General features: G+C 36.0%; 1 protein-coding gene across 2 annotated transcripts in view; it reads right to left on the bottom strand.

The window, feature by feature from the left end:
* ATG7 (autophagy related 7) overlaps positions 1-27,790 on the bottom strand; it is a 102,898-nt gene that overhangs the window by 64,442 nt on the left and 10,666 nt on the right. For both annotated transcript variants that reach the window (XM_082768335.1, XM_082768334.1), the window contains exons 8-17: positions 27,285-27,373; positions 26,102-26,223; positions 24,988-25,084; positions 22,885-23,029; positions 22,150-22,308; positions 18,940-19,134; positions 14,575-14,778; positions 14,206-14,321; positions 13,396-13,471; positions 10,182-10,262 (exon numbers count right to left, since the gene is read on the bottom strand). In XM_082768335.1, coding sequence (XP_082624461.1) covers positions 10,182-10,262; positions 13,396-13,471; positions 14,206-14,321; positions 14,575-14,778; positions 18,940-19,134; positions 22,150-22,308; positions 22,885-23,029; positions 24,988-25,084; positions 26,102-26,223; positions 27,285-27,373 — 1,284 coding nt within the window. The remainder of the gene's footprint in view (positions 1-10,181; positions 10,263-13,395; positions 13,472-14,205; positions 14,322-14,574; positions 14,779-18,939; positions 19,135-22,149; positions 22,309-22,884; positions 23,030-24,987; positions 25,085-26,101; positions 26,224-27,284; positions 27,374-27,790) is intronic.

Genomic DNA, 27,790 nt, shown 5'->3' with positions numbered 1-27,790 from the left:
TTCCAAAATTTTATCATGAGAGCCTTAATTATGTTTTCCTTTAAAAAAAGTTGACACTGAGACTCTTACCATTTCATGAAGTTCTCAATTTTTGTCATCATTTAGCCCTTAGAAGTTGTAAAGAGAAACCCAGTAAGGTGTTTGTGATCCAGCCTAACAAGATCTAGCCTACTAAGGTATTCATTTTCATAGATGGATCACAACAAAACTAAACTTTTCTGAAGATCATGGTTTTCAGGAATCCAGATCATGATATTGGAACAGTAAAATCTGACAACGTTAACATGAACACGAAAATGACTCTGAAGAAAGTATTTTGGTAATAGTCCTGTGAGTATTATTTTAGTGTGTAATGTGTACAACCCATGCTTGTACATTTGCACACAATGAAGTTTTAAGATCCAGACCATCAAGCAAAGTTCTGAAGAAGGCTGTACTCCAGGTGCAAGACGAAGACGGCTATTCTGAAAAGACTAGAAGGTTACAAACCACAAGGCAAAAATGACATCAGTTTTGGCTAATGTTCAAATAATTAAAACACCTTCTGCATGTACAGTTTTCCCTATACTTTTCCATAATCACTATTAAAAATGAAATTAGATCAGTAGAAAACAAGTTTTCAGCACAAAACTGTACTTCAATTAGTTGAAGAGATGGCTGGTTTAATCTAGAGTAGGAGTGTAGCATAGATGTGTTTGGTCTGTTGCTATTACCTACACTGAGTTGAATTGCAACTGACAGAAAATAAGAGTATTAGCATAGTAAAGAATATGCCCTGAAAGGCTCTGATGATTTTTATTTTATTTTTTTAAGCCTTAGTCTTGTTACTTTCTTCTTTTAAAAGATGCAGAGGGAAGGAGCGTTCTTCAAGACATAAGAGATATCAGTTTAAACACTGTCTTTTCCACATGAAGCTCCCAGGAACTACAGGCATTCTGAGCCTTTCTGCAATAACCTTGGCATGTTTTATATACCATTTTCCCCCAGTATGAATCAATACACTATACAAACGAATGGCTATATTTTTATCTTAGATATTTTATTTTCCTATATTGAAACATAATGACACCCTCAGATTACAGCCAGCGTAAGGCCTTCCTACTGGACAGCATTTAAGACACTCCCTGCCTGGAAGCATTAGCAAACAAAAGTGAAAAGAGGGGTGGGGGGGAAGAGTAGAAAAACATCTCAGTTTTAGAGACTGAGAACTGAGGAACAAAAGAGTTTCTCAAGTAGGCAGTATCATTAGCTCATTTGTCCTGACCTGGTTTAATACATAGGTATATCCTTCAGTCACCTAATAGCCACTTCTTGCTTGCTCCACATTTTACATTTGATGGATATTTACAACTTTATTTATCCCTGTTCTGCTTCCTGTCCAAAATTTATGCTGATTAACTCAACAGCAATTACAACATTTTTGGCTCCAGTTCATACTAGCATTAGCTACTATCTCACGTACAGCAACTGCAGAAAGCCCTCCTTTTTCCCTAGTCACATCTGAGGTTACTGATGATTTGTGGAAGAAGAACCTATTTGTTATGCATAGGGAGAGACATCTATAGCACAACCCTAAATGTTAACTTTGAGAAAAGATCCAGAAACATCATTCACCTTCTCCAGACAACACAAAAAGCAAGTAAAACACGGACACTTCCTCAAGCGACCAAATGGTTCTTCTGACAGAAAAGCAAACTCACTTACATAGAATATCGTTTTGGCTTTCTACACAAATAACATTTTATAAAGATTGGAATGGTCCCTGCCTTCAATGGGTTGACATAAGCAAACAAAAAGCCAATGCTGACTGTGTAACATGAAAGACATGAGCTATTCCAGCTAACTCTCCCCTGCCAGCCACAGTCCAGTAATAAGGCCTGACCTGTTCGACACTGAGCACCCGAAACTATCGCTAATTTACGCAGAAATTGTAGCTGCTCAGTAGCTCCTAAAACTAGATCTCTAAGTTAAAAGTTCTTTTAACTTAAAAAAACAGTATTTTATAGACTACTGAAGAGTAGAAGATTTTATTATCTGGATGTTCTATAATACATATGCAAAACAGCACTGGAGAAACAATAGCATTTAAACCAAAACCACACATATTTACTGGATTTCATCAGTTTCAGTCATTTTACCATCATTTTTAATTCAATTTCCTTCACTTCTCTCCAATTTCAAAGAGAACAGAAAAATGTGTCTTGGAAGCACTTCTGCAAAGACACAAATATAGGCAATCCTGTAAAAAATGTGAAAAATTGAATAAAGGTTGAACTTTAAACTGTTAAAAATGCCTAAATGGCCATTTGCAAACAAAAGAACATTTGACCAATAAAGCAAGGGTGTTAAGTTTAAAAAACTTGTTAAATTTGACAATAGAAAATAGGTATAGACATAAACAGCCTCCCATCAAAGTCTAGAATGGTAAGAATGAAGAAGAGCATATAAAGGAAAAAAAATACAACTGTTAAAACCAAGAAAGTGCAAAAAATTATCTGTGTAAAGATAATTACCCAGGATAAAGATGCACCCCTTTGATCTCATGAGCTTGTAGTAAATATATAATTCATTTGTATTTCAATATATTACAATATATGCATTTTATAATCATTTAAATATGAGATTATAATGAAGCAAATATAGTATATAGGCTAGTGGAAAAATATAATCAAACTCTCCCGTGATCACCCAATTCTAGATGTGTTACAAGACTTGGCCATGGAAGACGAACATGGATTTATGTCTATTCTTTCAGCAAAGCGTGTTGCTGTTACTTTTTGTTACGTGGAAACAGAATTGTGGCTCAAACTGCAAAGGCACAGTGCTGCACTGTATAAATCTGAAGTATTTCTCTATCAGAGCTGTCAATGCAAAAGACTGCTTTGGACAGCCTTGTATGCCTTAAAATTTTCATCCATGTGATCAAACCTTCACATAACCCTGTCAATTCTTCAAGTTTGGGTACATACAAGAAACTGAACCAACAACTGATAATCAGCACTTTGCATATAACTGATACGAGCAAGTATTTTGTCTTGCTTATTGCACTAAATACGTCAGCATATTAAAGGACTTAAAATAGTTATTAGTACTAACGAATCATAAGAAAAGTTTATGGAGGTAAAGAAATTACAAACTACTCATATCCAGCAAAATGAACAATTGACCTTTTGAATTTCAGAACAAAACCTATAGAATCTGGTTTGAACTACTTCTACATTTAGCAGTAGTAGAAGGATCAACATCAACACCATATCAGCATGTTCCCAGTTTTTATCCAATTCAGTATTATTCAACTTTGTTTTCATCTTATGTAACAGGCTCAGAAACCATATTTTAACTCAAGGTACTTTAGACCAGTTTTGTTTTTACTGACACCCTGTAACAGCATCACAGAAAGATGACAAGACCACATCCAGCGGCCATTAGAATAAATAGTTTAAAACTGTATTACAGACAGGTATTGAACAATGTATCAATACCAGAAAATTATGGTGGTGCTCTTTCCTGCTTGCTGACAGTCCTTTTTTCTTTGTACTAATCGTGATTAAAGTTGAATCAAATTGGAGGAAGAAATGTTGGGAAAAGAACTCCAAGACTCACAGAATTTACTTTAAATACAACACAAACAAAAGCAGTCATAAATAATTAAAAAAAATAATAACAACAGCAGATTTCTTCTTCCCCTTAAAAACAGTATTTTAAAGCTCATTAAGCTTAAAAATGTACAACTTTATCTTTTGGGTCAGATAAAAAAAAATTCTATTTTTAGATGGGAGAGAGAATGCTCTATATGAAGTCCACTTACAGACGCTTAGAATAATATCCTGCATCCATTTAAGATCACTGAAAAATACTGAGACTTTGTTGTTGTTGTTTTAATGTTATTTAACATGAAAACATGGAAGCTAGTCAACACCATGAACTAGTCAGTCATCCCAGCTGCTTCTTGGAAGAGATTCTGGGATCCTCTGCAACATCGCTTTATTTCTACTATTTAATGTATTACACTCCTATGTCGGTAAAAATCAAGATGCTATTTCACTTAAACATCAGGAACCACTTAAATTCACCATATAAAAAAACATGGAATAACATGATTATTTGTTTTCTTCTCTGAAGGGCAAAAGTGTGTTACTTATTACTAGAAAGGGATTCTTAATCTAGCAGCTCTATTATTCCTAAACCAACAGTAATAACACTATAATTGCTGATTTTCTGGAGCAGAAGAAAGAGGGAATAAGTTTTGGAGAGTTGTACGTTCTTTGTTCCTTTTTCTCCCTTCCTCTTTCCTCCTCCATCTCAAGAAGCCTTCATAATCAGAGTTGAAAACTTCCACTGCAAAGAACCCAATACTGGAGAGCAGTTCCTAAACACTCCCTGCAGTAAGCCTTAGCTATCTTCTCTCTTGTGCCAAGATGACAAGACCCCTGACCACAATGATTTGGGGAAGAGTGGTGTTTTACATTGTTATTTAAGCATGTTTTCTATGCCACGTTGTATTTAAACTCCCTAAGCTATCCAACGGTTGCATCTGCCGTCTGGGAAGAAAAACTCTTACGTGATGAAGACAAATGGACTGGCTAGGAAAAAAAAAGACAATTATCTTGGGATAGTAGGCTGGGCAATAAAAACTGGTTTTGCTCAGCAAAACATGAAAGATGCAAACCTCCAGCTCTCAACATTTAAACACAGTTGCAAACACCCACACTCAAAACAAATATTTTGACATTGCACATACAGCTGCTAGCTTCTGAGATGCTAAGATTTACTTATCCTGAAGTCAGAAGTTTTGAAAATGCATCCTCCTCTCAGTGCTGAGAGCCCTGAACCCAAAACAAGTCCTCACCCATGCGAAAATATTTGGGTGGGTGGTTTAGTCTCAAGACACCAACTGATCTTTAACTTTGTACAAACCATGCCAATTCTTCGTACTTATAAATATGCGAACATAAGCTAAAATGGAAGAATGTCATACTGATTTGTTGTAAAGAGGCACACTAGTTTCCACTCCTTAAGATAAGTAATAATAAACAAATTAGACTCTCCTGTTAGATTTTTTTTTTTTTTTGGGGGGGGGGGGGGGGGGGGGGGGAGGTACAGGAGAGTAAAGCGAGCAAATTGTTTCCAAAAATAAAGACTTTAAAAGACTCTCCAAAAAGAGCTTTTAACTTGAAACGTCTCCTCGATTGTTCTATACTTACTACAAGTTTCTTAGTTGAAGAAAACATACGAAAAACAAATTGATTAAGCAGCTATTTCACAGACATGCTAAATGTTACAGTGAAGACAACAGAATTGCTAAGAGCAATTGCTCGTTAAAGATTTCCAGCATCACCATGTCTGGGGGAAGGGAGAAGACAACAAATAAGTCACTGCCAGCAGCAGGATTCATTAAAGTCTTGAACTATGCTTCTCATGATCTGCCTGAATTTTTAAACAACCAGAATTCTCCTTAGTACCATACGATGTTAGCTCTTAAACATCAATAAACCTGCATCCCACAACTCTGAATAACTGGTGCAGTACATAAGTCACTTCTAACTCTTACGATCTAGCCATAACAGTGCTAACACATGGGAATCTCAACCTGCTTTCTGAGTTTTTTAAGTGGTATGATTTAAGAATACAAGTATTGAATGTAAATATTTCCTACCTTTCCCCACAGCTTTATTGTAGAGCTTATGTGCAAGGAGGTTTGTCTGTTACACCAAACTACATACACTTCATTAACATCATAATTTATTTATTTTTAAATACATGACAGAGATAAGGAGCTCTCTCTCAACTCATTAGATTTCAGTGCTTCTCTTTTCAGTTCCATTTTCTAATCCTCATCCATCCTGTCTGTACAGACACTTTAGAATACACCCCCCGATTTCTCACCCTTTCCTCTGCTCACAAAATGTTTAAAGTTAACGTTACTTTTAAGATTTTTGTAGCACTCTTCTCTAGGGAGATAAAATTTGGTTATAATGGTCACATTTCCATGGTGATCATTTCTTAGTGTATGATGTTGCATTATTAGTAAGCATCACAACTTCTTTCTGTTAGTATGCTTTTCCTTGAGATAATCTACATCATATTTTGTTGATTTTGTAATCAAAAATCATTATTTTTTAAATAAGATTTCAAGAATGTGCAACTTTCTGGCAACCAAAAGTAAAGCCATCCTCATGGTGACAAATTTTGAAAAATAAGTATTTTAATTCTCCTACTGAAGTTAAAATAAACATCCACAGATGTAAAGACTGTCTGAAATTTCTTAAGTTATGGGCAAAATAATCCTGATTCCTGATCCTCCCAGTTACAATGACTTTTTTTGAGGATAAGAAAAGTAATAAAATTCTGTAAGTCACTTCTCAAAAAGCAACTTTTTAAGCTACATTATGAGTAAGAAAAGTTACATTTAACTCAGTGTGCAGAAAGCATGCCTACATATATTAATGATGCATTAAGCCTGAATGAAATCTGTCCAATATTAATACAGAGGCTGCACTATACGTACAAGTGTCAAATGCTAACATCTGCAAGTTCAGGAAATAAGTTACAAACAGACTTGGTTACAAAGACAATGTTAGAGCACAGCTATAGAAACAACTATTTAAAATAGTTTGTTTTTTTTTTTTTTTTTTTTTAAAGTGTTCAATCCTGAAGGACAAGCATTTCTCCCCACTTCCTCCATCATTTCTGCAAGCCATGCAAGATAGCTTTTTTTAAGGAAAAAACAAACCTTTTTTTCCCATCCCATGATTTACATGTCTCTGTTTAACATCAACACAATACTTGAATTGAGAAATGTCTAGGTTATTACTCAGAAAATCCAAATGTGAAAGTCTCTTGTCAATGCAGTTAGGGCAAGTATGAAGGGTCTTGCTGAAATCAAAATTAAAATTATCTCAACGGAAAAAAAATAATCAGTAGGTTCCTGAATAATGCCAGCTACTGTCATAACTGATCTGAGCCCTTTACAGTAAAAATGCATGCAAAGCAGATAGCAGATGAGAACAATAAAAGCATTGTTATGTCTACATGATAATAGATTTCAAAACTGAAACACTCGCAAATAATTTATGCAATGCAAGCACTTAGTAAATGTCACAGCAGAAGTGACAGTTTAAACTATTCCTGGGATGTTAAAAAAGGAAAACATCTGTAAGGGCAGGGAAATATCTTGACTGAAAACAGAAATGGTAACAGTGCCCAGAATACCATCCCTGATCCTGGTATCTACCCTTTCATGAAATGCAATGAGACTGGAAAAGCATTTAAAGGCAGAGTCAGTAAAATTCCTCAGTATTTAAAAAGCTATGACTTTAGCAGCACAATTTTTCAGCATGCCGAATAAGAAGTTTAAGAACGTTTAAGTTTAAAGAGTAATTCTCTGCTCTTAAAGTTGACAGTGGAGATGATCCCAACTCAGAACAAATTGAATAAGGGAAGCAAAGAAATATTTTACAGAAAATTGGGATGCATTCCAAAAAGTGGACTACAAATCTGAACTCAGGAGGAAATAACATCTGTAAGCTATAGATGAAAACAGGGGACATGTATACCCTAGTTGGTTTGTAGCAATCATCTTTTCTGACATTAAGCCCTGTGAATCTGTGAGGTCTCCTGAGTCATTCCAGGATGCATGAGGAGGAGCAAGGACGGGAAAAATTTCATTGCCCTCAATAAAATATTAACATTAGCAACTTTGTATTGAGAAAAATAAATATTTTAACCTCTATGTTTCAAGGCTTCAGTCAGTTGCCTGCATGAATCATGACCAGCCTACCTTCATATGGGACTGTAATGCTTCTCACCATTGTATCATGAGAAAATAGCCTTATTTTGCTCCCAACAGGCTAAAGTGCTCTTAATTAGCACACCAAGTAATATTTCATTGATTAAGAAAAACAGTTCATAAAAACAAGTATCTATACCAAGAACTTTGGACTCTCCTCTCCCATTAAAAGAACAAGTTCACCATGGATGAGGGAAGTGCAATAGCAAAGCTTATCCAGCTCCTCACACCTACTACTAAACTGGCTCGTGCAGTGCTGGTAGCCCCGAGAGAGACTTTTGTTCAAGCACACGATTGTGCAGCACCAGAAAAATACACAGGGGGAAATCATACGAGGAAAATTTGGCCCGGAATAAAAATAGATTGGTTTCCTGCTGCGACCATCCCAAAATTCCTGAACAATTGCCTGTGGGAAGCTCGTCTGGCGCGCAGCCTGTTTAGGACAATTCTGGGTAAGGAATAGCTGGCTGCTAGGATGTCTGGGTTGTTCAGTTTCAGAAACAGAAAAACTAAGTCATGACTGTGAGTCAAAACGAAGTGGAATCTAATCTCTAAACATGCAGATCATTAGCAGCTTCTTCTAAGTCATCCAGCTGCACTGCTACATTTTTTAAGAATTCCTTAGTCATTAGTTTTATGTTTGAAGAGTTCAAGTGACAAGAGCTCGAGAATGGGAATGCTGACATAAGAAAAAAGATGAGGTACCAGCAAATTCAATTATATCAGAAAAGCCACTTCTCTCCTTACTAAAAGTTTGAATCTACAGCAAATCTGACATAAATGCTCTTATAAAAAAGCAACAACAACGCACAGGCTGCAATTAAATAGTAATTGGATTTGTCATTTCAAAGTATCAGCATCAGATTTCCAGATAATACAGGGTGACATATTCTTATGCTAATAAACAGAAAGTTAGCAAAGTAAACAAATGCTGTGTTTCTACTGTAAGGAAATACGTGCGCCAATGAAGCAACCTTTTCAGCACAAAAGTAATTTAATACTCAAACCACATGAAAAGCGATCTCTCTGGGAATAGCACAGCTGCTAAAATCCAAGTCAGTTTTTATTAAATCATCAAGTCTGTTTATTTAAAACAGAGCTCTCTTAAAATGACCTCCAAGAGGAAATGATTTGCTAACAAAAAATTGATACCTGCATTTAATTTATCTACATCAATGTATGTTTTCATATATCAATATGTCCCTAAATCAGAAATAAAACGAAAAAAGAAAGCAAGCTTGTTTTAAAATTTTTATCACTTCTAACTACTGCTGTGCTTTTAGCTATTCAAGAGGGTAGATACACATTGCTTAAAAAATAACTGCAGTTTTAAGTTTCATGGTTGAACTTTTGAGAAGAAAATGGACATAGAAATTCCACCAAAACTTGTCAAATGTACCAGGACAGACTGGAGAAATAACAGGAATTCTGTAAGAGAAGAATTTCTGCAAGACATCTTAAAGTCTCAAAAAATGATAGTCCCTCAAGAGTTTTTGATAGCTATTTGAAACAGGAAGGATAACTGCAGTGGAAACAATGGAAAGAAATTCTTGCAATAAGTCCCTAGGTACATAAAAGTTAACTAAATTAATGGCACTCCCAAGCAGGCCAAATCATGAGTCAAAACTTCTGAATCTTCATATTGAGATATCCCAGTCAAAGCTTCTTAAGCTTGCACTACACTGCCATAGAAAACTTGCCAGAAAAACTTTAAGGCCACAATACAGGAAAACAATCCAAGACTGAAGAGGAGGCCTCACACAGACACATTAGCGGGCTGCCCTAGTGTTCTGGCAAGACATAGCTCAGATCCTAGCAACAGCTGTAAATCCATTAGGTGACTCAGGACTGTCAACACTAGCATCAAAATGAAACAGTTTTTTTCAATAAAGAAACGTTATGGAAGTACTTTTTTTCTTATGTATTTCTTATATATTGTTTTATACCATAGAACACAAATTTAGACAACTTCACGTATTTGTAACAATATTAACTTCAAGACATTTAAACAGATACATTTACTCCCTGGACATCAGAAATAATTTCTTAGACAAAAATGGCAATTTTATTTCTTCCTATAAAGTTAGAAGCATTTAACAGTACATACATGATTAACTTTTTAGAAATGTGTCATCTCTAATCTCTGCTTTCATCCAGCTGTGAGCAAAATGTTTGTGGAGATAGCATGCTGACAGGTTATGCAAAAAAAAATGAAAATTGGAAAACAGCTAAAAAATGAGCATGAGGGCAAAAAGAACTTTAGCAAGAAATGAGAACACAGATTCCAAGCCCTAAGAAAATGTTAAATACAAAGCAGACCTTGGCTTCACAAGACTGACCTAGAGCAAAACATTCTGTATATAGACAAAGTACAGTGAAAACTCAGACTTACTTTGGGGGAACAGGCTGTGCACTTATCAAATGCCAGGCTGACCGGCAGAACATTATCAAATCTTGATAAAAACCCACGGATCTGGAAGATTAAAAAAAAAAAAAACAAAACACTTTTATAATTATAAAAAACATACTTCCAAAATTCTCTGAGTTGGACACATTCAGTATAACGATGAAGAACAGCTGTAACTAGGGTAGTAATGGTCTAACACAATGAAGACCACCACCACCAGCTGTACTGAATTTATACACAGCATATATTGATGTTTTTCTATATATAAATAATGGTACAACTGTCTGAACACAAGACTGTTTAAACATAGAGGCACAGCACCACCTGCAGTTTGAGTTTATTTTTTACTTAGTTTTCCAGTTCCCAAAAAGCCATGGTATAACAAGATAAACACAATCTGAAAAACATGTTATAGGGATGGGAAAAAATTACTGTTGTACATGACTAAATTATGCTGTTAATACAATATTAGTGATACTTAGTTTTAAAATTCTAGACCATAGTTTCTTGTAACAGGGATAGCTCTGCAAACAGGGTGACTGGTTTGACTGAACTCTGAAACTCTGTAACATTGATTATTCTTTTTACTCTGTGCTTTTAAAGGTCTGCTATGACAGAGAGCGCTCACTAAGAACAGAACTTAGGTAGCTCTGCAATACAAGTAATAATGCTTGAATTAACATGGAAGTCTATCATAGAAAACACTTTCAAAACACACTCTACACATTTAATGCAGTTGCAATGGCACACATCTTGGAAGCCACTAGCAACTTAAATAGCATTAACTCCACGACAATTTTGTAGGAAAAACAAGCTATCCACAATGTTAGAATGCAAAAATGCAGTCATTCTCAACCACAAACCACACCCAGGAAAAGAGGAAAACAAGAAAATCAAGTCTTTCTGACACCACATGTTTTGTATTTCTGTTATCTTGGGAACTCCAAGACACTCCCTGGAAATATGTTTGGTTCACTTATGACAAAGACTATGAGTGTACAGAATTTATTAGCCACTAAGGAACAAGTTCTCAATACTGAGGACTGCTAATAAAATAACCACAGAACACCACAAACACACACCAGAAAGTACATTAATTCTAGATTCCTAGAGAAAGTAGCGTGCTCACTGAATTGATTTGATGGATGACTGCTCAAATAAACCAGCAGTTGTAAAATTAGTTGTCATGATATTTCAAAAACATGCTTTACAATCTATATCTACTAAACGCGTTAGAATGTCTAACTAGAGAAGACATTCACGACAGTCACTACACAAGCGTGAAAACAGATATACAGTTGACAAGTGATAACTTAATAGCAAGATATGATCCACCTCAAATATGGACTTTAATCTGATCTCTAAAGTATAGCCCAAAACAGAAAAATACCCCTATGTGATTTCACATGCAGTATAAAAAAAATGGCAGACACATCTGACTGGAGTCTCAACATTCTCATAAGGAAATATATAAAATTATTTTTCGAGTAGAAAGGAGTAAACTTCCTAAAGTATATGCTAAATACCTTCCTATTTCTAGCTTTCCTTTGGAAAAAAATTGCTTTTCTTAGATGCTAAGAGAAAGTTCAGAACTGTTTTCCAGAGGTTTGGAATAAAGCCATAATTTTGAAACAAAGTCTCCTTGTAAAACAAGACTCAAAATATTAACTTTCAAAATTATTGACATTACTTTTAAAAACGAACACCTCAGCATTATTTCATATCAGAGGAAAGCATCAAGATGATTACAGAAAACTATGAAAGATTTTAATTATGCCATACAGTTTTCAACTAAGAAAGCAAAATCTTATTCAGAACTAAATCAGGAGATTATCCTGGATCATCAAATGAGTGACAGACAGATTTGGCTCTTTCTCTTGAGATAGGAAAGCAAAAAGATACTGCAGCAGTTGTCTCAGGTTGGGTCTTGTTGACAATAGCATTAGCATATTAGCTACAAGAGGGTTAAGGGAGTAACTTAGTTTATAATGGAGTGCCCTGACTGCAAACAACTTGTCATTGTGAAAGTTACAAACAAATCAATTAACACCAAAGCCAGAAACTGTTGATAACTTTCCAGATGAGCAGATTATGGATTATGAACACCAATGAGGACAGATAGTTGTTACAAGGTACTCTGACAGGATCAAAACAAGTCTGTGGAGAACAGGATATTCTCTACCAATGCTGTAGCTGACAGTGCCCACTGTAACAAGGAGATGCATAGAGAGACACACACTTGAGAGAGAACTGGAGAGATTCCGGAGTTAACAGAGAAAAAAAACAGATAAAGCCCAGGGAACCCCACTGTAAAACATGATCCATATGTAAATACTGGTTACTACATAAAATTATAAACAAAATTAGACTAACTTTATGTAGACTTCTCTGTGATTACCTGGACATCACAAAAGAAAGCACAGTAGTACCTTTGTCTTTTTCTGAATTAAGATTCACTCTGAGCACACAAAAAACAAAGAGAATCCAAAGACATCATTTATAAACAAAAAAAGAATTATTTATACAACAGATGCATCTGAACAAAGAGATACTCAGATAAGCAATATAAAGCAAGAGGAGCAAAAGACTTTAAATTCCCAGTGATACATCACAGGATATCTGATTAAGTGGGTAAGATCAACAGGGTAGTATTTTGAAAGACCGTATCGATATACTGGATAGACTTGTCTTTGTTACCGTGAAAATAGTACCTTAAACACTAATCTGTAACTCGAGTTTGGGTTGAGTAGAACAAAATAAAGACTGATGTACTGCATCCAAAATGCATGAATATTTTAGAGAACTATAATAGATGTTGGCTGAATTTTAACATTATTTTTCAACCTAAGAGTGAATTTAAAAAGAAAATTAGAGCGACTTTGAGATGCTCACAGTCTCAGCTCTGATGGGGAAAAGTCAAAGGTTACATATTTAAATGTTGCCCGTTAGGGGATTCCTCTGTCCAAATAAATTCCTGCTAAGTAGGCAGTGTTGGGACAGAAACATTACCAGGAACACTACAGCCTTGGCTTTTATGATGGCTTCTTATTTATTTTTAAACCAAACACAGAGACTCAGTCCTTGTGGGAAAAGAATCAGATCAGCATACAGTGTATTCTATTAAGGAAACAGGCTGCGATATGGGTCTTATATCAGTACCCAGCTTTTAAACAAAAACATTTACTCACAGATTACTTACCTGATGAGGAACAAGTCCAAGAGAAGTAGGTGGTTCATTCATTCTATCATCACTACTGCTGGCCACAGCATAACCACTGCCAAAAATCCAAGAATCAAAGTCAGAACAACGACAACATACTGAACAGTAAGTTACCATACATTTCATTACAGGTTGCAGTTTAGAACTTAGAAAGTCTGTTTCATAGTAGTAACCAGGCTTCAGCAGGAAAATACAAAAATCCTTTTTCAGAACTTGGAGACTTGTAACATACTCATATCCAAACCTAGCTTTCCTTCTCTTTCAAAGATTTTTAAAAAGAAAAACAAGTCTAAATTTCAGGTTACAGAATTCCAGAGTCATTTCTGAATTAAGCCCACATAATTTTAGCTAAGATTTTGAAACACTTTGCTTATCTGAAAGCCCTTTGTGTGACAGAAGTGGTTATTACAGTTCCTCATTACACTAAAACACACTCTTCAGCAAAGGAATCCCAAGATCTAGTAACAGGAAACACGCTGTTCTTCTGAAATATTCTCAGTACTTTTCTACTGTTGAGCTCAGAAGGAGGGAAAACTGCCAATCTCCAATACAAAAAAAAAAAATTATATATAGATTTGATCATTCAGTTCTCTTAATACTGTTAAATTACAGTAACAGAAGATATGGCCTATAAATTAGATTAACTTACAGGCAACATCACACATTACAGAATTGCCCTACTTAATGTGTACTTCCCTCTTCCTTCTCCCAGAAGATTATATTAAAAAAAACTCTTATTTCTCAGAGAACATCTCTTAAACACCACTCCATGTCTCAGAAATGACTCACCCTTCTGGATGCTGTAAAACAGAAACCATTAATTCCACTGCAAGAGCTCCAGCTATCATTGCCAATCCAGGTCGACTGACTGTACACTGCTGATCCAATGTCCGATCCCTGGTGGACTACAAAGATAGACAATTCTAAAAAAAAGAAAAAAGTAACTCAAAAGTAATTAGCTGCTCTACTACACAAAATATCTTCAGTTATGTGCAATTCATTTATTTGATGTTCCAAATAAAATATGAACTATTTTTTAATCATCTATACTTCAACATTAAAAGGATCCCTGACAAAATACCATTTAAAAGAAATAAGAATTCAATTCACAATGAAAGAGATGCATAATCACCACCATTTGCATAAGGTTCTACTCACATCCCCTGGTGCCACAACATCATTGCAGAAATAGCAACCCAGTTTATAGCCAGGGATATTTGAAAAGAGTGATGATCCCAACAGGTCAGAAGAACTGGAGGCGTTGCTGAAACACGAATCACCAGATTCTTGCTGTTTTGGTTTCTTTAGTCCATGTCTCATAACAACAAATGTGTCAAATCCCAACGCAGCATTGATGACCAGCTATGAAGAATAAAGACAGAAGAACAAATTTGAACTGAGCTTTAAAGGGGAGGAGGAAAAAAGGCCTCGAGGTTCACTGTAAGCGTCAAAAACAAAACAAAAAAATCTGTATACAGACAACCTCACCACCTATCTATCATCCTAGCCACAAAAACAGCAAACCCCAAACCAGATTCTCTGATATGTGGAAAATTCCCACTGTAATGCATTTAAAAAAAATGCTAAATTGCTTCAGAAGTCCACAATTAGGGGACAATTTCAGGGCAAGGTGATACAAATGAATGACTTCCTTTTTTCTTTGCACAAACTTAGGTACACTTGCAGACAACACTGGCACAGGAACTCCATAAATGTGTTGCTTTAGTTAACATTTGAAGGCAACTTCACAGTAACATTCAGTGCCTCACTGACGTTACTGGAGCAGTTATGCACTGAAATGGATCAACACCCATATATTCATATTTGGCCCAATTTTCACACAGCAATTAGTACTGTTACTGGAACATCTTATTTTGGTTCCCGCTTAGAATTTATTCTCCAGTTTGCTGCACGTTCTATACCAAACATTGAAACTCTGAGTGCTACAATATTTCAAATGCCATTTAAGTATCACAGTGGCTATCAGAACAAGCTTTCATACCATCTGAGATTCTCAGTATGTATTCTTTCACTTCACTGTGCTCCAATATAACACTTTAAACACTTCTATGTGACTTCTGTTATCCCCAAAAATCCTGCTCAGAGAGGAAAGCAATTGTTACTTATGGTCTTCATATGCATCTGTTTAGTCACATGGGGGCCACAAGCAGCAATGATGCACGATTGCTTTGTCATCATTTTCCCCTTCAGCTTGTGACAAGTGCTGAGAGTAATCTGAAGTTTATATAAAAGTTAAGCAGATAAAGTTTTTGTTATGACCAGAATATCAGAGAACCAGTCCTTAAACTGTCCTTAAACTTAAGTTGTTTTGGGAGGAAGGACTGCAGGTAGATGCAAGATCATTAAGGCAACTGAATGATAACCCCGTATGGAAACTGACTCTTATTTCTACCCATGTAGCCCTTTATAGATAAATTTACACAGATTATCATAATGTTCTTCATTTTTCCCCACATGCTTGTTTTGAGACCTTAAGGTCAAAACTTCAGCAGTACTTTAGATTTGCAGCTGCTCTACAAATTCACATTTGAAGTAGAACTCTCATTATATGCTTAACACAAAGTACATTGAAAAGCTGATGCCAAGCATTTCAGCTGGGAGGCCTTGAGGTTTCCGTGCTGTGCGTATCCGGTGACAGACAATCCCATCTGCATACATCAGTGATCTTATGAAAATGAAATAACAGTGATGCAGTCAGACACTAAGTCAGGCACTAAGCTAACAGCACAGAACTATCGAAGAAATTAAGAAATTTGGCCTCAAAGTACAGTACCAAAGACAACTTTGGTATATAGAGCTATTGCTTAGGATCAGAAATCTCTTTAAATTGACTTAAGATAAAGAATTAAAGAAAATACACTCTAACTTTAGTGGTTACTTGTTTGTAATGCTTAACCTGAGGAAATTGAATAACGTTTTAATTTGGCATATGAAATACCATAAGTAACGTCAATTAAGAAAGAACAAACTATATTCCTGGCTTTTGTAAAACAAAACTGAAAAGGAGAGTTCTACTTACTGTTTTCATTTGTTAAATGATTTGAAAAAAATCTTTCTTGCTTGCAAAACAGGACCAGAGGAAATTCAGTTAAGTTCAGAAGAACAAACATGAGGAGAAAGGGGAATATACTTGAAATTACAAGATAAAACTAATTTGCAAATACCAAAAATCTGTATTCTCTCCTTTGCACTCTTCACTTTTTATGAAAACAGAATCACAGAATCATCTAGGCTGGACGAGACCTCCAAGATCACCAAGTCCAACCTCTGACCTAACACTAACAAGTCCTCCACTAAACCATATCCCTAAGCTCTACATCTAAATGTCTTTTAAAGACCTCCAGGGATGGTGACTCCACCACTTCCCTGGGCAGCCCGTTCCAATGCTTCACAACCCTTTCAGTGAAGAAGTTCTTCCTAACATCTAACCTAAAACTCCCCTGGCTCAACTTAAGCCCATTCCCAGGCACGTGGGAGAACAGGCCAACCCCCACCTCGCTACAGCCTCCCTTGAGGTACCTATAAAGAGCGATAAGGTCGCCCCTGAGCCTCCTCTTCTCCAGGCTGAACAAGCCCAGCTCCCTCAGCCGCTCCTCGTAGGACTTGTTCTCCAGGCCCCTCACCAGCTTCGTCGCCCTTCTCTGCACCCGCTCAAGCACCTCGATGTCCTTCTTGTAGCGAGGGGCCCAAAACTGAACACAGTACTCGAGGTGCGGCCTCACCAGAGCTGAGTACAGGGGGACAATCACTTCCCTAGCCCTGCTGGCCACACTGCTTCTTATACAAGCCAGGATGCTGTTGGCCTTCTTGGCCACCTGAGCACACTGCTGGCTCATATTCAGCCGACTATCAACCATCACTCCCAGGTCCTTCTCCACCAGGCAGCTTTCCAACCACTCATCTCCCAGCCTGTAGCTCTGCTTGGGGTTGTTGTGCCCCAGGTGCAACACACAAACAGAAGAAACCACACACAACTACTAAGGATTAGGAAACTAGAGTTGCCATAGCTGAAAAACCACTGAAGAAATTATATATATATATAATTGGATATATATATATCCAATAACATTGACACAGCCCTGTCACATGTACTGTTTTCTTTTACTGTTCAGTTTGCAACTTAAATTGCTATGGACATCATTACATTTGTGCCACAAAACACACAGGATGTGCACTGCAGTTAAGCTGACATCTTCAAAGCTTAACATGGGTATTTTCCAATTGTGCTATTTTATCTGAGCAAACATGAAACTGCACAATTCCTAAATTAAGAAATATCAGGATTAGTAGAGACTGTTTTACAAAGGTCTATGTCACAGTGGAAAAGGAAATAAATATTCAGGATAAATTAGTTGGATTCTACAAAACACTATTTTCCCACTGTAGTAATTGAGAGAACTATGCAGTTTCCTGTGTGATTTAGAATATTCTTTCACAGGAAAAGTTTGGATGCCATGTTGTCTTCAAGAATATTCAAATAAAATTAAAGTCTCCTCTATCCATATCTGATTCAGATATCTGATTTGTAGAACATGGCAAAAGTGGCTCAAACTATTCTCCCCAAATGCTTCTGTGACTCTCCTGGAAACATTTCTGTTAAGCTTATACATAACTTCTCAATCTGCTTCATGTACACCTATCACAAAAGATGTTTTGACATTTTGACCACGTTAACGCTTATGCATATAGCGTTACCGATCTCCTATAATATTAACTATACAGAATATAAAGTTTAGGATACTCCTTTTTAATATAAAAGAATTCAAGATCTTAATTTCATGTACTGTAGCCCTCTCGTGTCATTTCTATGTCTAACATGACAATATTGCTGATACATTGTTGATTGCTTTAGCTATTTCTGCATTACCTGATTAAGAGTCATATACAGAGTTTAGATGCATCGGCTCAGCACAACAGCATATATCAGATAAGGTAATTAGGAAAAAAAATTAACTTTTGACCAAAAGTGCTGATGTGCGTTTTCAGTTCAGAACGCACTCTGTTTTTCACATTTTAGATAAATTTTGAAAATATAGTTTCAAACAAGTTGCTAGAGTTCACATCCCCTTTCAGTCATTTATTATTTTAATGGATTTAGTCCTCCTTACAATGTTTCTCTTATACAAAGTCACTTCTCTTAGCCACTTTACTATGCACTATCTCCCCTTAGAGATGCTCAAAAGATGACTAGAGAAGACCTTGAGCAACATGCCGTAAGCTGGCCCTAAATCAAACAGGGATTTGGATCAGATCATCGCCAGAGGACCCTTTCAATCTATATGCTTCTGTGATTGAAGTACCTATTTCTTCCCTTCAACATTCTCTTTCTGTCTTATACAGAACCTTTGAGGATACAGAAAGCAAGACAACATCTTTGCACAGTCATAACAGACTGATAAAACGTTTCAATGCCCCATATGGGTCTTTTAGGTATATACGGCCGATTGCTAACCTCCTTGTCACTATATTTCAGCTCTTGTTTATTAATGTGTAATACACTACCTTCCTCTTGCTGGCTGCAATAACAGCTGGGAGCCACCGACTCTCTCTAGTGTCCATAAGTAGGAAAACAACATCATGAGCATCAATAAGCTCTTCAAGTGTAGCCACATCCTTCCGTGCTTGTGCCATCGTTACTTCAGAAAAATTCACTGGGTGGCCAGGCATAGGGATGCTCATGTTATAGCCTTCTGAATTCTGCATGGAAATAAAAAATAAACATGTGACTTAATAGAAAAAAATAACACATTATAATAATTCTAAGTGCAATACAAGTTGTAGAATATAAATTTAATTACTGTTTGGCAGAATGGCAACTTTATTCTTTGCATCTCTTAGTGTATCAGTACTACAAACTAAAGCACAGAGCAAAAGTTTGAGTGAATGGTAGTCTCAGCTGCTATATTTATCCAAAAACAGAGCAGCTCAACACAAGTTTGGATAGTTTGGATCATGAGAGCAAACCAATGATGTTCAGGTGGCTCTGTGCCTGAACTAACATCCCAGTCTCTCAGGAGGCTAATTAGGTCTAACAAATCACTGCCAGAAGATAGCTAAACTGCTTCTAGTCCCAGAGGGAACAAACATCACAAGAAAAGCAATAAGATGGATCTTTCTTACAATTACCATAATATTGAAGTTATGCAAAACCTGGATTGTCTTTGCAGCCACTTTACGCACAACGTTAACAGGATGGACACTATTAAGTTTATATTTAATATTGAATATCAATTCAGTTACACTAAGATGGATACAACATATCCATTCTCATGTTTTAAATTCATTCAGAGAAGAACAATAGTCTTGATTGATTTTCATGTAATTTCACCAGCCATACATGAACTTGATACGTAAGAAAACCACTTCTGAGACTTGAGACTCCAGACCTTGGCTGCCTGGAGGCTCACATTGCACAGATACTCAAAGAGCTCGTTCGTATTGCAGAAACATTCATCTCTTCCAACTCCGTATTTGGATAAAACATATTGAGCAGAAAATAGCTAAAGAGCCAAATAAGCATATACAATGTAAACAACTCGCTCGCTCATTTGGAAACACACTAACACAATCTGTCAGCCATCTGGTATCAGAGAACAATTGATCCTCCATTTGTGTTGCAGAAGCATAGGCCTTACCCAAGGCTATCACTGTACCTTAAGCAACTAACAATTTTAAAGCCAAAATTTAAAAGCTTGATGAACCAAACAAAATCACATGGAAAAAAAAAAAATCACATGGACAGAGAAGAAAGGTTGGTGGAAAGCAATTTTCTATACTCCAAGTGCACGCACAAATCATAAATCCAGGTGAGCTAAACAACCAGAAGAAACAAGTATACATTCTACATATCATACTCATCCCTAAACAAAAAAAAAAAGTATCAGCTAACCCAACAACAAATATATCAACTTGGAGAAATTCATTTGGGTAATATTTTCATCAATGATAGCAAAAGGATGCTTTCTTTTTTTTCAGATCTCCTACAGGAGTAAAATGTGGAGTCCAAGGTGAACTACAATGCTCTTAACAGAGTAACTCCACTTTGTCCCCGCTACGACAGCCCAGAATCTGCACCATCAGTACAGACACTGGGCAATTACTGGTGGAGGTTTTACTTTCCATTGCCATTACCTGCTCTGAAAAGCTGTGCCAGGAGCATAGAACTTAATCCTTGCTGTACATGAATAATGTATTGATGAACAACTTACCAAGGCCCTGTAAGGCATTTGAATGCTGGTTTAGAAGGTAATTGCTGTTCAAAAATTAAAATGAACAAGTCAAGTTGAAGACTAGCTGCGCAGAAATTTGTTAACAAGGTTTACAAAATACTAAAATCTTACTAGAATTCACAGAAATGCTCTGTCCAGTGGCTAAAGAGATAACCGCAAACCTAGCAGCTTCAATACCTTAAACATTATTTGAATAACTGTCCCTTGGGAAAAAAAAAGACAGCAGTCACCAGTAGCAGTGGTTGAGGTACACTTCTGCAGTCAAGCACTGGAAAAATAGCTATAAAATTGTTTGAGTCACACTGGAAGGCGATCAAATATGACCTGTCCATGGTATGAGGAAACAAAGAACGCATAGTATTTATCAAGTAACTGCTTTGTACCAGTACTGAAATTCTTAAATAATGACAATAATAGGAATAATACAAATAAAAACAGAACAACATAGAGCAATCGAATCAAAATGAGCATAAAAGTGTTTGGAAAGGTGCTTGCTTCTGTAAAGCTTGTTAACAATGCTGATCATCAACAACATAACTGATCTATATTTCACTGTTCATTGATCAAATATTTTGACTACTAACAGAAGCATTTTAAATACAGAATTGTACAGTAGCAGTACATAACTCCTTTAGTTGTTAAACTCAGTGGTTAAGATATTGCTTGTCAGTTGAGCTCTGGTAAATATAGCTACCAACTCTAAGACAGTCCCAATTCCAAAGTAAAAAATATGAACATCTCAATGGAGACTTCTATCATGTGCCTGGTGAGTATAAAGAAACTTTGTTAATGATAGAGCAATCTGAGAGTGTGTCTATTCTGAAATTATAGGCAATATCAATTCCTACCCCAAAAGAAGGCTACAGATACAGAAGAAACCTGTATATATATTTAAATCTAATTTTTAGTGCTGAAAAAAGTAGGAGTGTTTAAACCCGTGCACTGAATAATGTTCATATAATGCATGCTCCTGGTGTCAAAAAGGATAAAGACTGGCATTGGTGGGTCTTTTATCATACACTTCCAAAATAATAAAAAAATAATTCTTATATTTTCTTCCCTTTCGACTACTTAATTTTGATAGTAAGTTATTACCTCCAGGTTCCTCAAAGGAGGAAGTACTTTGGCCAAAAGTATTGCTAACTTCCCCAGGCTGTTACAAACTACTACCCTAAGTTTCATAGGACATAATAGACATGGAAAAAAATTACTTAACCATCCATGAGCCACAAGATGATTCAGATGATCCTTAGTTATATTTCATCATTAGAAATATTTACTGTCTCAATACACCTTATTTCAAGGACTTGCCATCCATTAAAACGCTTATAAATTTATCAATAAGTGATGTATTTTGCATTCCTCCTCCATCCTCATGTGCTGACAATAATTCTTAAATAGTACTAGAACTTGGTAGAGTTATTTAAAGTCATCAGTACTCTCTTAAGGGTTTTATTATGAGATTTTTAAATACTAGTCTTACCACCCCTGGGAAGATTTTCTGTAGCCTGTCTGCTGCTGCAAGTGCCTTTGGCTTCCCACCGCTAAGACAGTCCTCAAATTCGTACAGTGGCTGTCGCACAGGATTGGAGTAGGAGATCCTCGCGTTGTCAACAAATGTAATCTTCCTCACTCCCCAACCCTAAACAAGAAAGTAATTTGTATATAATGGGCTTAGCCATATACTTTTGTCTCTCCAATGGCAAAAAATTAAAAAAAGCTTTATTCAGTTTTCCTAGCAAGATCAAGCTACAGAAGCTTTTGAAGCCATTCACAGCAACAACCTTTTACTTACTCTGAACTTAGAGAAGAGGTAAATTGGTTTGTCTATATTTAGCAGTAATCAGTCAAAAGCTACAGAATTCAGTGGAATGTGGTAAACATCCTTGAAAGCAAATAACAGCACAGCTACTTATTTCACATGCTTCACTGTGAATTTGATTTTGTTTAATATTTGTTTCCAGAACTTTTCAATCTTACATGAATTCAATACAAATTATTATTCTGTTAAGGTTCTCTTACTAGCTACTATTTGCAGAATTTCAAGTCACTTCCATACACCACAGATCTTACCTCTTCCCTGCAACTTATAATACAAATGTGTACATTAATACAGAGGAATAAAGTTTTTCCCTGTGTGCCATGGCCACTGCTCAAAAAAAAAATCATACAGAAATCTAGAGAAAGAGCAGATTTTTATGATTAATTCAAGACTTACCATCAAGGTCCTTGCAACACTACAACCTAGAGTACCAGCTCCTAGCAGCAGACACTTGGCAGACACAATTTTTTCCAAATCAAGCGTAGGGACCAACCGCCAGCACATCAATTTCAAATTAAGATCCACCGATGATTCTGCTAACCTATGTCAGAAAAAAAAAATAGTAACAATGCTTCTGAATGTGTTCTTGTGCTTTTTTTTTTTTTTTTTTCAACAGAGCAATTAATTATTTCACCTGAGGAAGTTCTGTTGTTGCTGTTTTTAAAAAGGAGAGAAAACAATGCGACAGACCATTATGTTTTCCCTCCTTAAGGCACATGCCAGTAGTTCTAACACCCTTCCCTTCCTCTGTATTTGATCTCCGCTGCCTTTTGGCTTTCCTTTGTTTTTACTGTTGATGGCAATGAACCCATGTTTTTTCTGGTCTCCAAAGTTATTATTATCTTTTTGCCTTATTTCTCCTTTCTCACTAGGTCTGAGATCTATTGTTCTACTACCTTTCTGCTATATGATGGTATTCAAGTGCAAGAACATACTACTTATGGACACGGATTCTGAAGACATGAATGGGCCAAGAGAAGAGGAGGGCCTTAGTTCCCTGATAAGAAATAGAAGTGATTAGGTTGACATATTTAAATTGAGCTTTTCCTTTCACCAACAAATCTACATTAAAAAAAACCCTGCTAAATATATACAAATGGATACCTATACCTATTTCTCCAAAGCTGCAACTGCACTGCTTAAAATAGCATAGGAAATCACTACTGAAAGAAGTTTCTAAGGGCTTCTGAAAAAAAAAAAAATAAAAAAAATTAGTAGCAAAATTGATGCAAGCATGAAAATAAAGTGCCTCAGTCAAGATTCCTTTCCAGTTAAGCTGAATGGTAAGACAGACCATTTGTCCATATATTTGTTTCTTTTTTATTTATTTTAAATAACACCAATTATTATACTTGCTCTCTCAAGAAAGTAAGTTCTTTGTGGACATTCTGAAGGAAAATGAGGTAAGGAATCCAGGTTTAACTTAATGTCATTTTTTACATATTCATCAAAATAGGAAGTCTTAAAGCACTCATCAAATAAGTTTATTACAAGCCATCCATCCATAGAGCATGGTAAAATATCTGAAGAAAAAAAAAGCATGACTATCTCATTCACTTCCCTGATTCCTCCTCACAAAGGGGAGTATTGCTTCACACAGAACAGTAATGCTTGTCCCTCTCATACAATCTCTTAAGCTTCTTTGGCCTCTCGTCTTCCTGACAGTTTCATTCCTTTATACAGTGAAAATTATGCTCATGATGTATCTAGCACATTATTTGTTGAGCAATTGTTCAAAATCACAACTGACAAGGCTGTCAGATTACCAACATTCTGTGAGAATTAAAAGTCAGTTTGTAAAAGTAAAGAAGGTGAAATTGCATTTACTTAATTGATTAAAAGCCCTCATATGAGCCTTCCCTAATGTCTACCCTAAATTGACATAATTGCAAGACAAAAACTGCTTAGCTTGTTAGGTAAAATAGGTTAACCTAAATGATGAGGTCAACATGCCCTGACAATCTCAAAGTCAGGCACCCACATGTAGTCAGTGAAAGCAGATGAGCCAAAAGGTTGTAGAACTAGACTGTTTTCAATCCCCTACCGCATATCATGCGCAAAATGATAAAAATTACTAAAGTCACGTTTCCTGTCACATCCTAACAATTTCAAGAGGCTGAACTGTTCTCCATATTTATTTTCATTATATTTAACAACCTGCAGGTTACAGAATTCAGTAAAAAACACAGGTCTATAACATTATGACCCATGTTCCACTAAGTTTTACATAATGCTTTTGAAATTTTAAGCTAGTGTCACAAACTGTAAACACTTCTGCTGGATGCCGTGCACTCTTCTCTAATAAGATCTGTACCTCCACCAGGACCATCCAGAGATTGAGTGATACATATGCATGGAATATTCTTTGGAAAACTATTTGGTAATATATGTCTTACTGTATATTCTTAACTAACAGACAGATAGTCCTCACATTTCAACTTGGTATGGCTTAAGTCCAACTGGAGGAAACTACAGAAATCTAGAAGATGATAAACAAACCTTTTTGGATCCATACACTCACTAAGATTGACCATCCTTGGGCCCATGCCTCCCTTTTGGTTTTTCTCCCATCCAACAGCTTTTGGGCAATCTGTTTCTCAAAGATGGAAGGAAAGAAGGAAAGAGAATTGAAGCCTTAGTATCACAGGACAGAAAAAAGTTTTGTTGGATTTAACATTCTTAGAAAAAAATAAACCTGTAAACAAATAATCCGCATCTTAGTGTGTGTGGCTATACAAGTGTTGCTGGCTCATATCTAATGAAACTATGGCTTCTTGGAGAAACACTTCCCTATAAGGTGCCTGGTGTGCTGTTTTTTGCCCGTTTAGCTTGCTTCAAACCTAAGATGGAGACAGCATCATTCCTCATCAAGCCTCATGATCCTGAGCATTAAACAGACTGCCACATTCAGCATTCAGTAAATTCAGAATTAACTACAATAAGTTTTGCCAAGTTCAATCATATTCCTCACCATATTCCTGAGACTTCATTTGTACGTTCAGTAGAGAATTACATATCCTAATTATACAGTAATTAAATTACAACTATCATATATAAAGCATTTAGAACTTCTTAGATTAGATGAGGTAGAAAAAAAAATCATGCTGTCCTGTACGTAGAAATTAACTCTGAGTTTATGCTCTAATGTTACAAGCTTATTGCATGTGAGACTGAAGAAACAATCCCACTCTGTAGCAGGCTTTTACCTCTTCATAAATATACAGAAAATTTATACCACAGAAATTCACCATCATATGCATTTGCCAAGGACCATGTACAAATTTTAAGAAAAGACTGCTTTTTAATCGCTATATATAGCATGAAATACTGTAAGTTACCATCTAACTTCTGTATTTCTTATGATACCAGCAGGACTTTTTCCTCAAATGTTCTCTTTAAATCTTGTTACTAATTCAAAAAAGAGCTTTTTTTTTTTTTTTAAATAAGGAACCATTTCATTACAGATATCGAATCTAACCAAGATTCAAGTGATTTTAAATTCACTCAAAATAAGTCAGTTTAGGCAATGATTCTGCAGTAATATTTTTTTCCTTCTTCACAGTGATAAAGGATAGAGAAAAAAGGGAAAGGTTTGGTTTTTTAAACTAGTTACCTTGACCAAAGGCTCTCTGTGGAAGTTTTATTTCAAAGATGATGCTGTGTGTTATGTCTCTCACCCCTTGCATGGTTCTGTCTCTGAAGCAGAGCACTTCAACTGTCTGAAGGACACTCCCCCTGACAATTAAAAAAAACTCACATTCAACTTTAGTAGGAAAGGAATTTTCTTTTAACATTACTTCACAAAGCTTCAGTCTCTTGCAGATTCTACTTTTGTTGTTGTTAGTACTGTAACACTACTGTTCTTATTAACTATAAAAAAAAACACAGTTGCTTAGTGCGTGAAAATGACCGCTTTGTTGTGAAACAGTTCCAATGAAATGACACTGGCAGCCTGTCCTCTGTTGTTTATATCATGCTGCTGGACAAATAGCACATTTAGAAGAATGAAAAGCAGAAAAGTATCAGACCATGTATCAGGTGAAATGATGTACACCTGTACTTCCCCATGGCACAACCAAAACTGGATAGTTCTTCATGTAATATCATTTTTCCTTCTTATAATTCAGTTCCAAATGAAAGACTTAGAGCTTTCATGCCTAAAAACCTCTGAATCCTAGAATGTGTAAATTAGAATGCATAAAGCACTCCAGGTACTTGCACATCCTTCAGCCCAGAAAATGCTGCGCCTAATTGAGGATCTCTTCTTCCTAATGTGCTTTCTGTAATAAAATGTAAACGCCAAAACTATGAAAATACAACTTAATTATGTTCTTGTTACATTAACCCAATTTTAGTTAAATACTTTTATGCTATGGTATTTGAAAAGAATATCTCCAACTATTACCCAACAAAAAAAATCAAGATGGTAATTCTAGGTTTTCTTGTAATGTATCTGATATTCAAACTTTAGGGCTACTATCAGTTGGCATTAATTATATCACAGAATACTTTTTAAAATATTTAAAACACCTAGAGCCTAAAAGGAGGGTATTGACATGGTCTGAAGCGTGCACACGTGAGGATAAGAAATAATAGGAACTTGTAACAGATAGAAGTAAAAAAAAAGGAGTTAATACATGAAAACAGAACCACTAAAGGTGAGTCATCTCAACGTCAGGATATTTCAAGGAATGAAGTTAAGCCTCAGACCCATGATGCAAAAAATGTCATGGAGAAAAAAATGCCTAATTTGACTCTAATCAAATAAATAATCTCTGGGAAATAATTAAACACACCATTTATGAGCTGCCAGGATCAGGAAATTTCTCAGTGGCCATCCTGGATAGTGGGATAAATTACATGGGTCATAAACTCCAACTGTCACCTGCAAAAAAAATTGCTCTAAATGAAAACTTATCTGTGCATACTAATACTTCATTCATGATAAAAGTTACCTGCCATTTTTCATGTAAGACGTTTGGACAGAAAATGACTACATGCATTTTACATACTTAGAAGTGTTTACTGCATGGTCACACTAGATTTAAGTCAAACGTTTGCCAGAGCTTTGAGAGTTGTTCATTTTAGCTTCTTTACAGACACTCATATTTCACTACAGTATGTCTACCTTCCTTTCATTCATTAAACATGGCATTAGTAAGTTGCTCCAGTTTCATAAACTAGCAGGAAGTTAATTCAGCAACAGAAAAAAAGTTTTTCTTCCAGGGGAGCAAGCTCAACTGGCTCCCTGAACACTGCCAGGCTCCAGAGTCAGTATCATCACTGTATCAATGATTCAATA

Source organism: Aythya marila (assembly GCF_965140915.1).
Source record: "Aythya marila genome assembly, chromosome: 10".
Taxonomy (NCBI): Eukaryota; Metazoa; Chordata; class Aves; order Anseriformes; family Anatidae; genus Aythya; species Aythya marila.
This window is presented reverse-complemented; position numbering and strand designations above follow the sequence as displayed.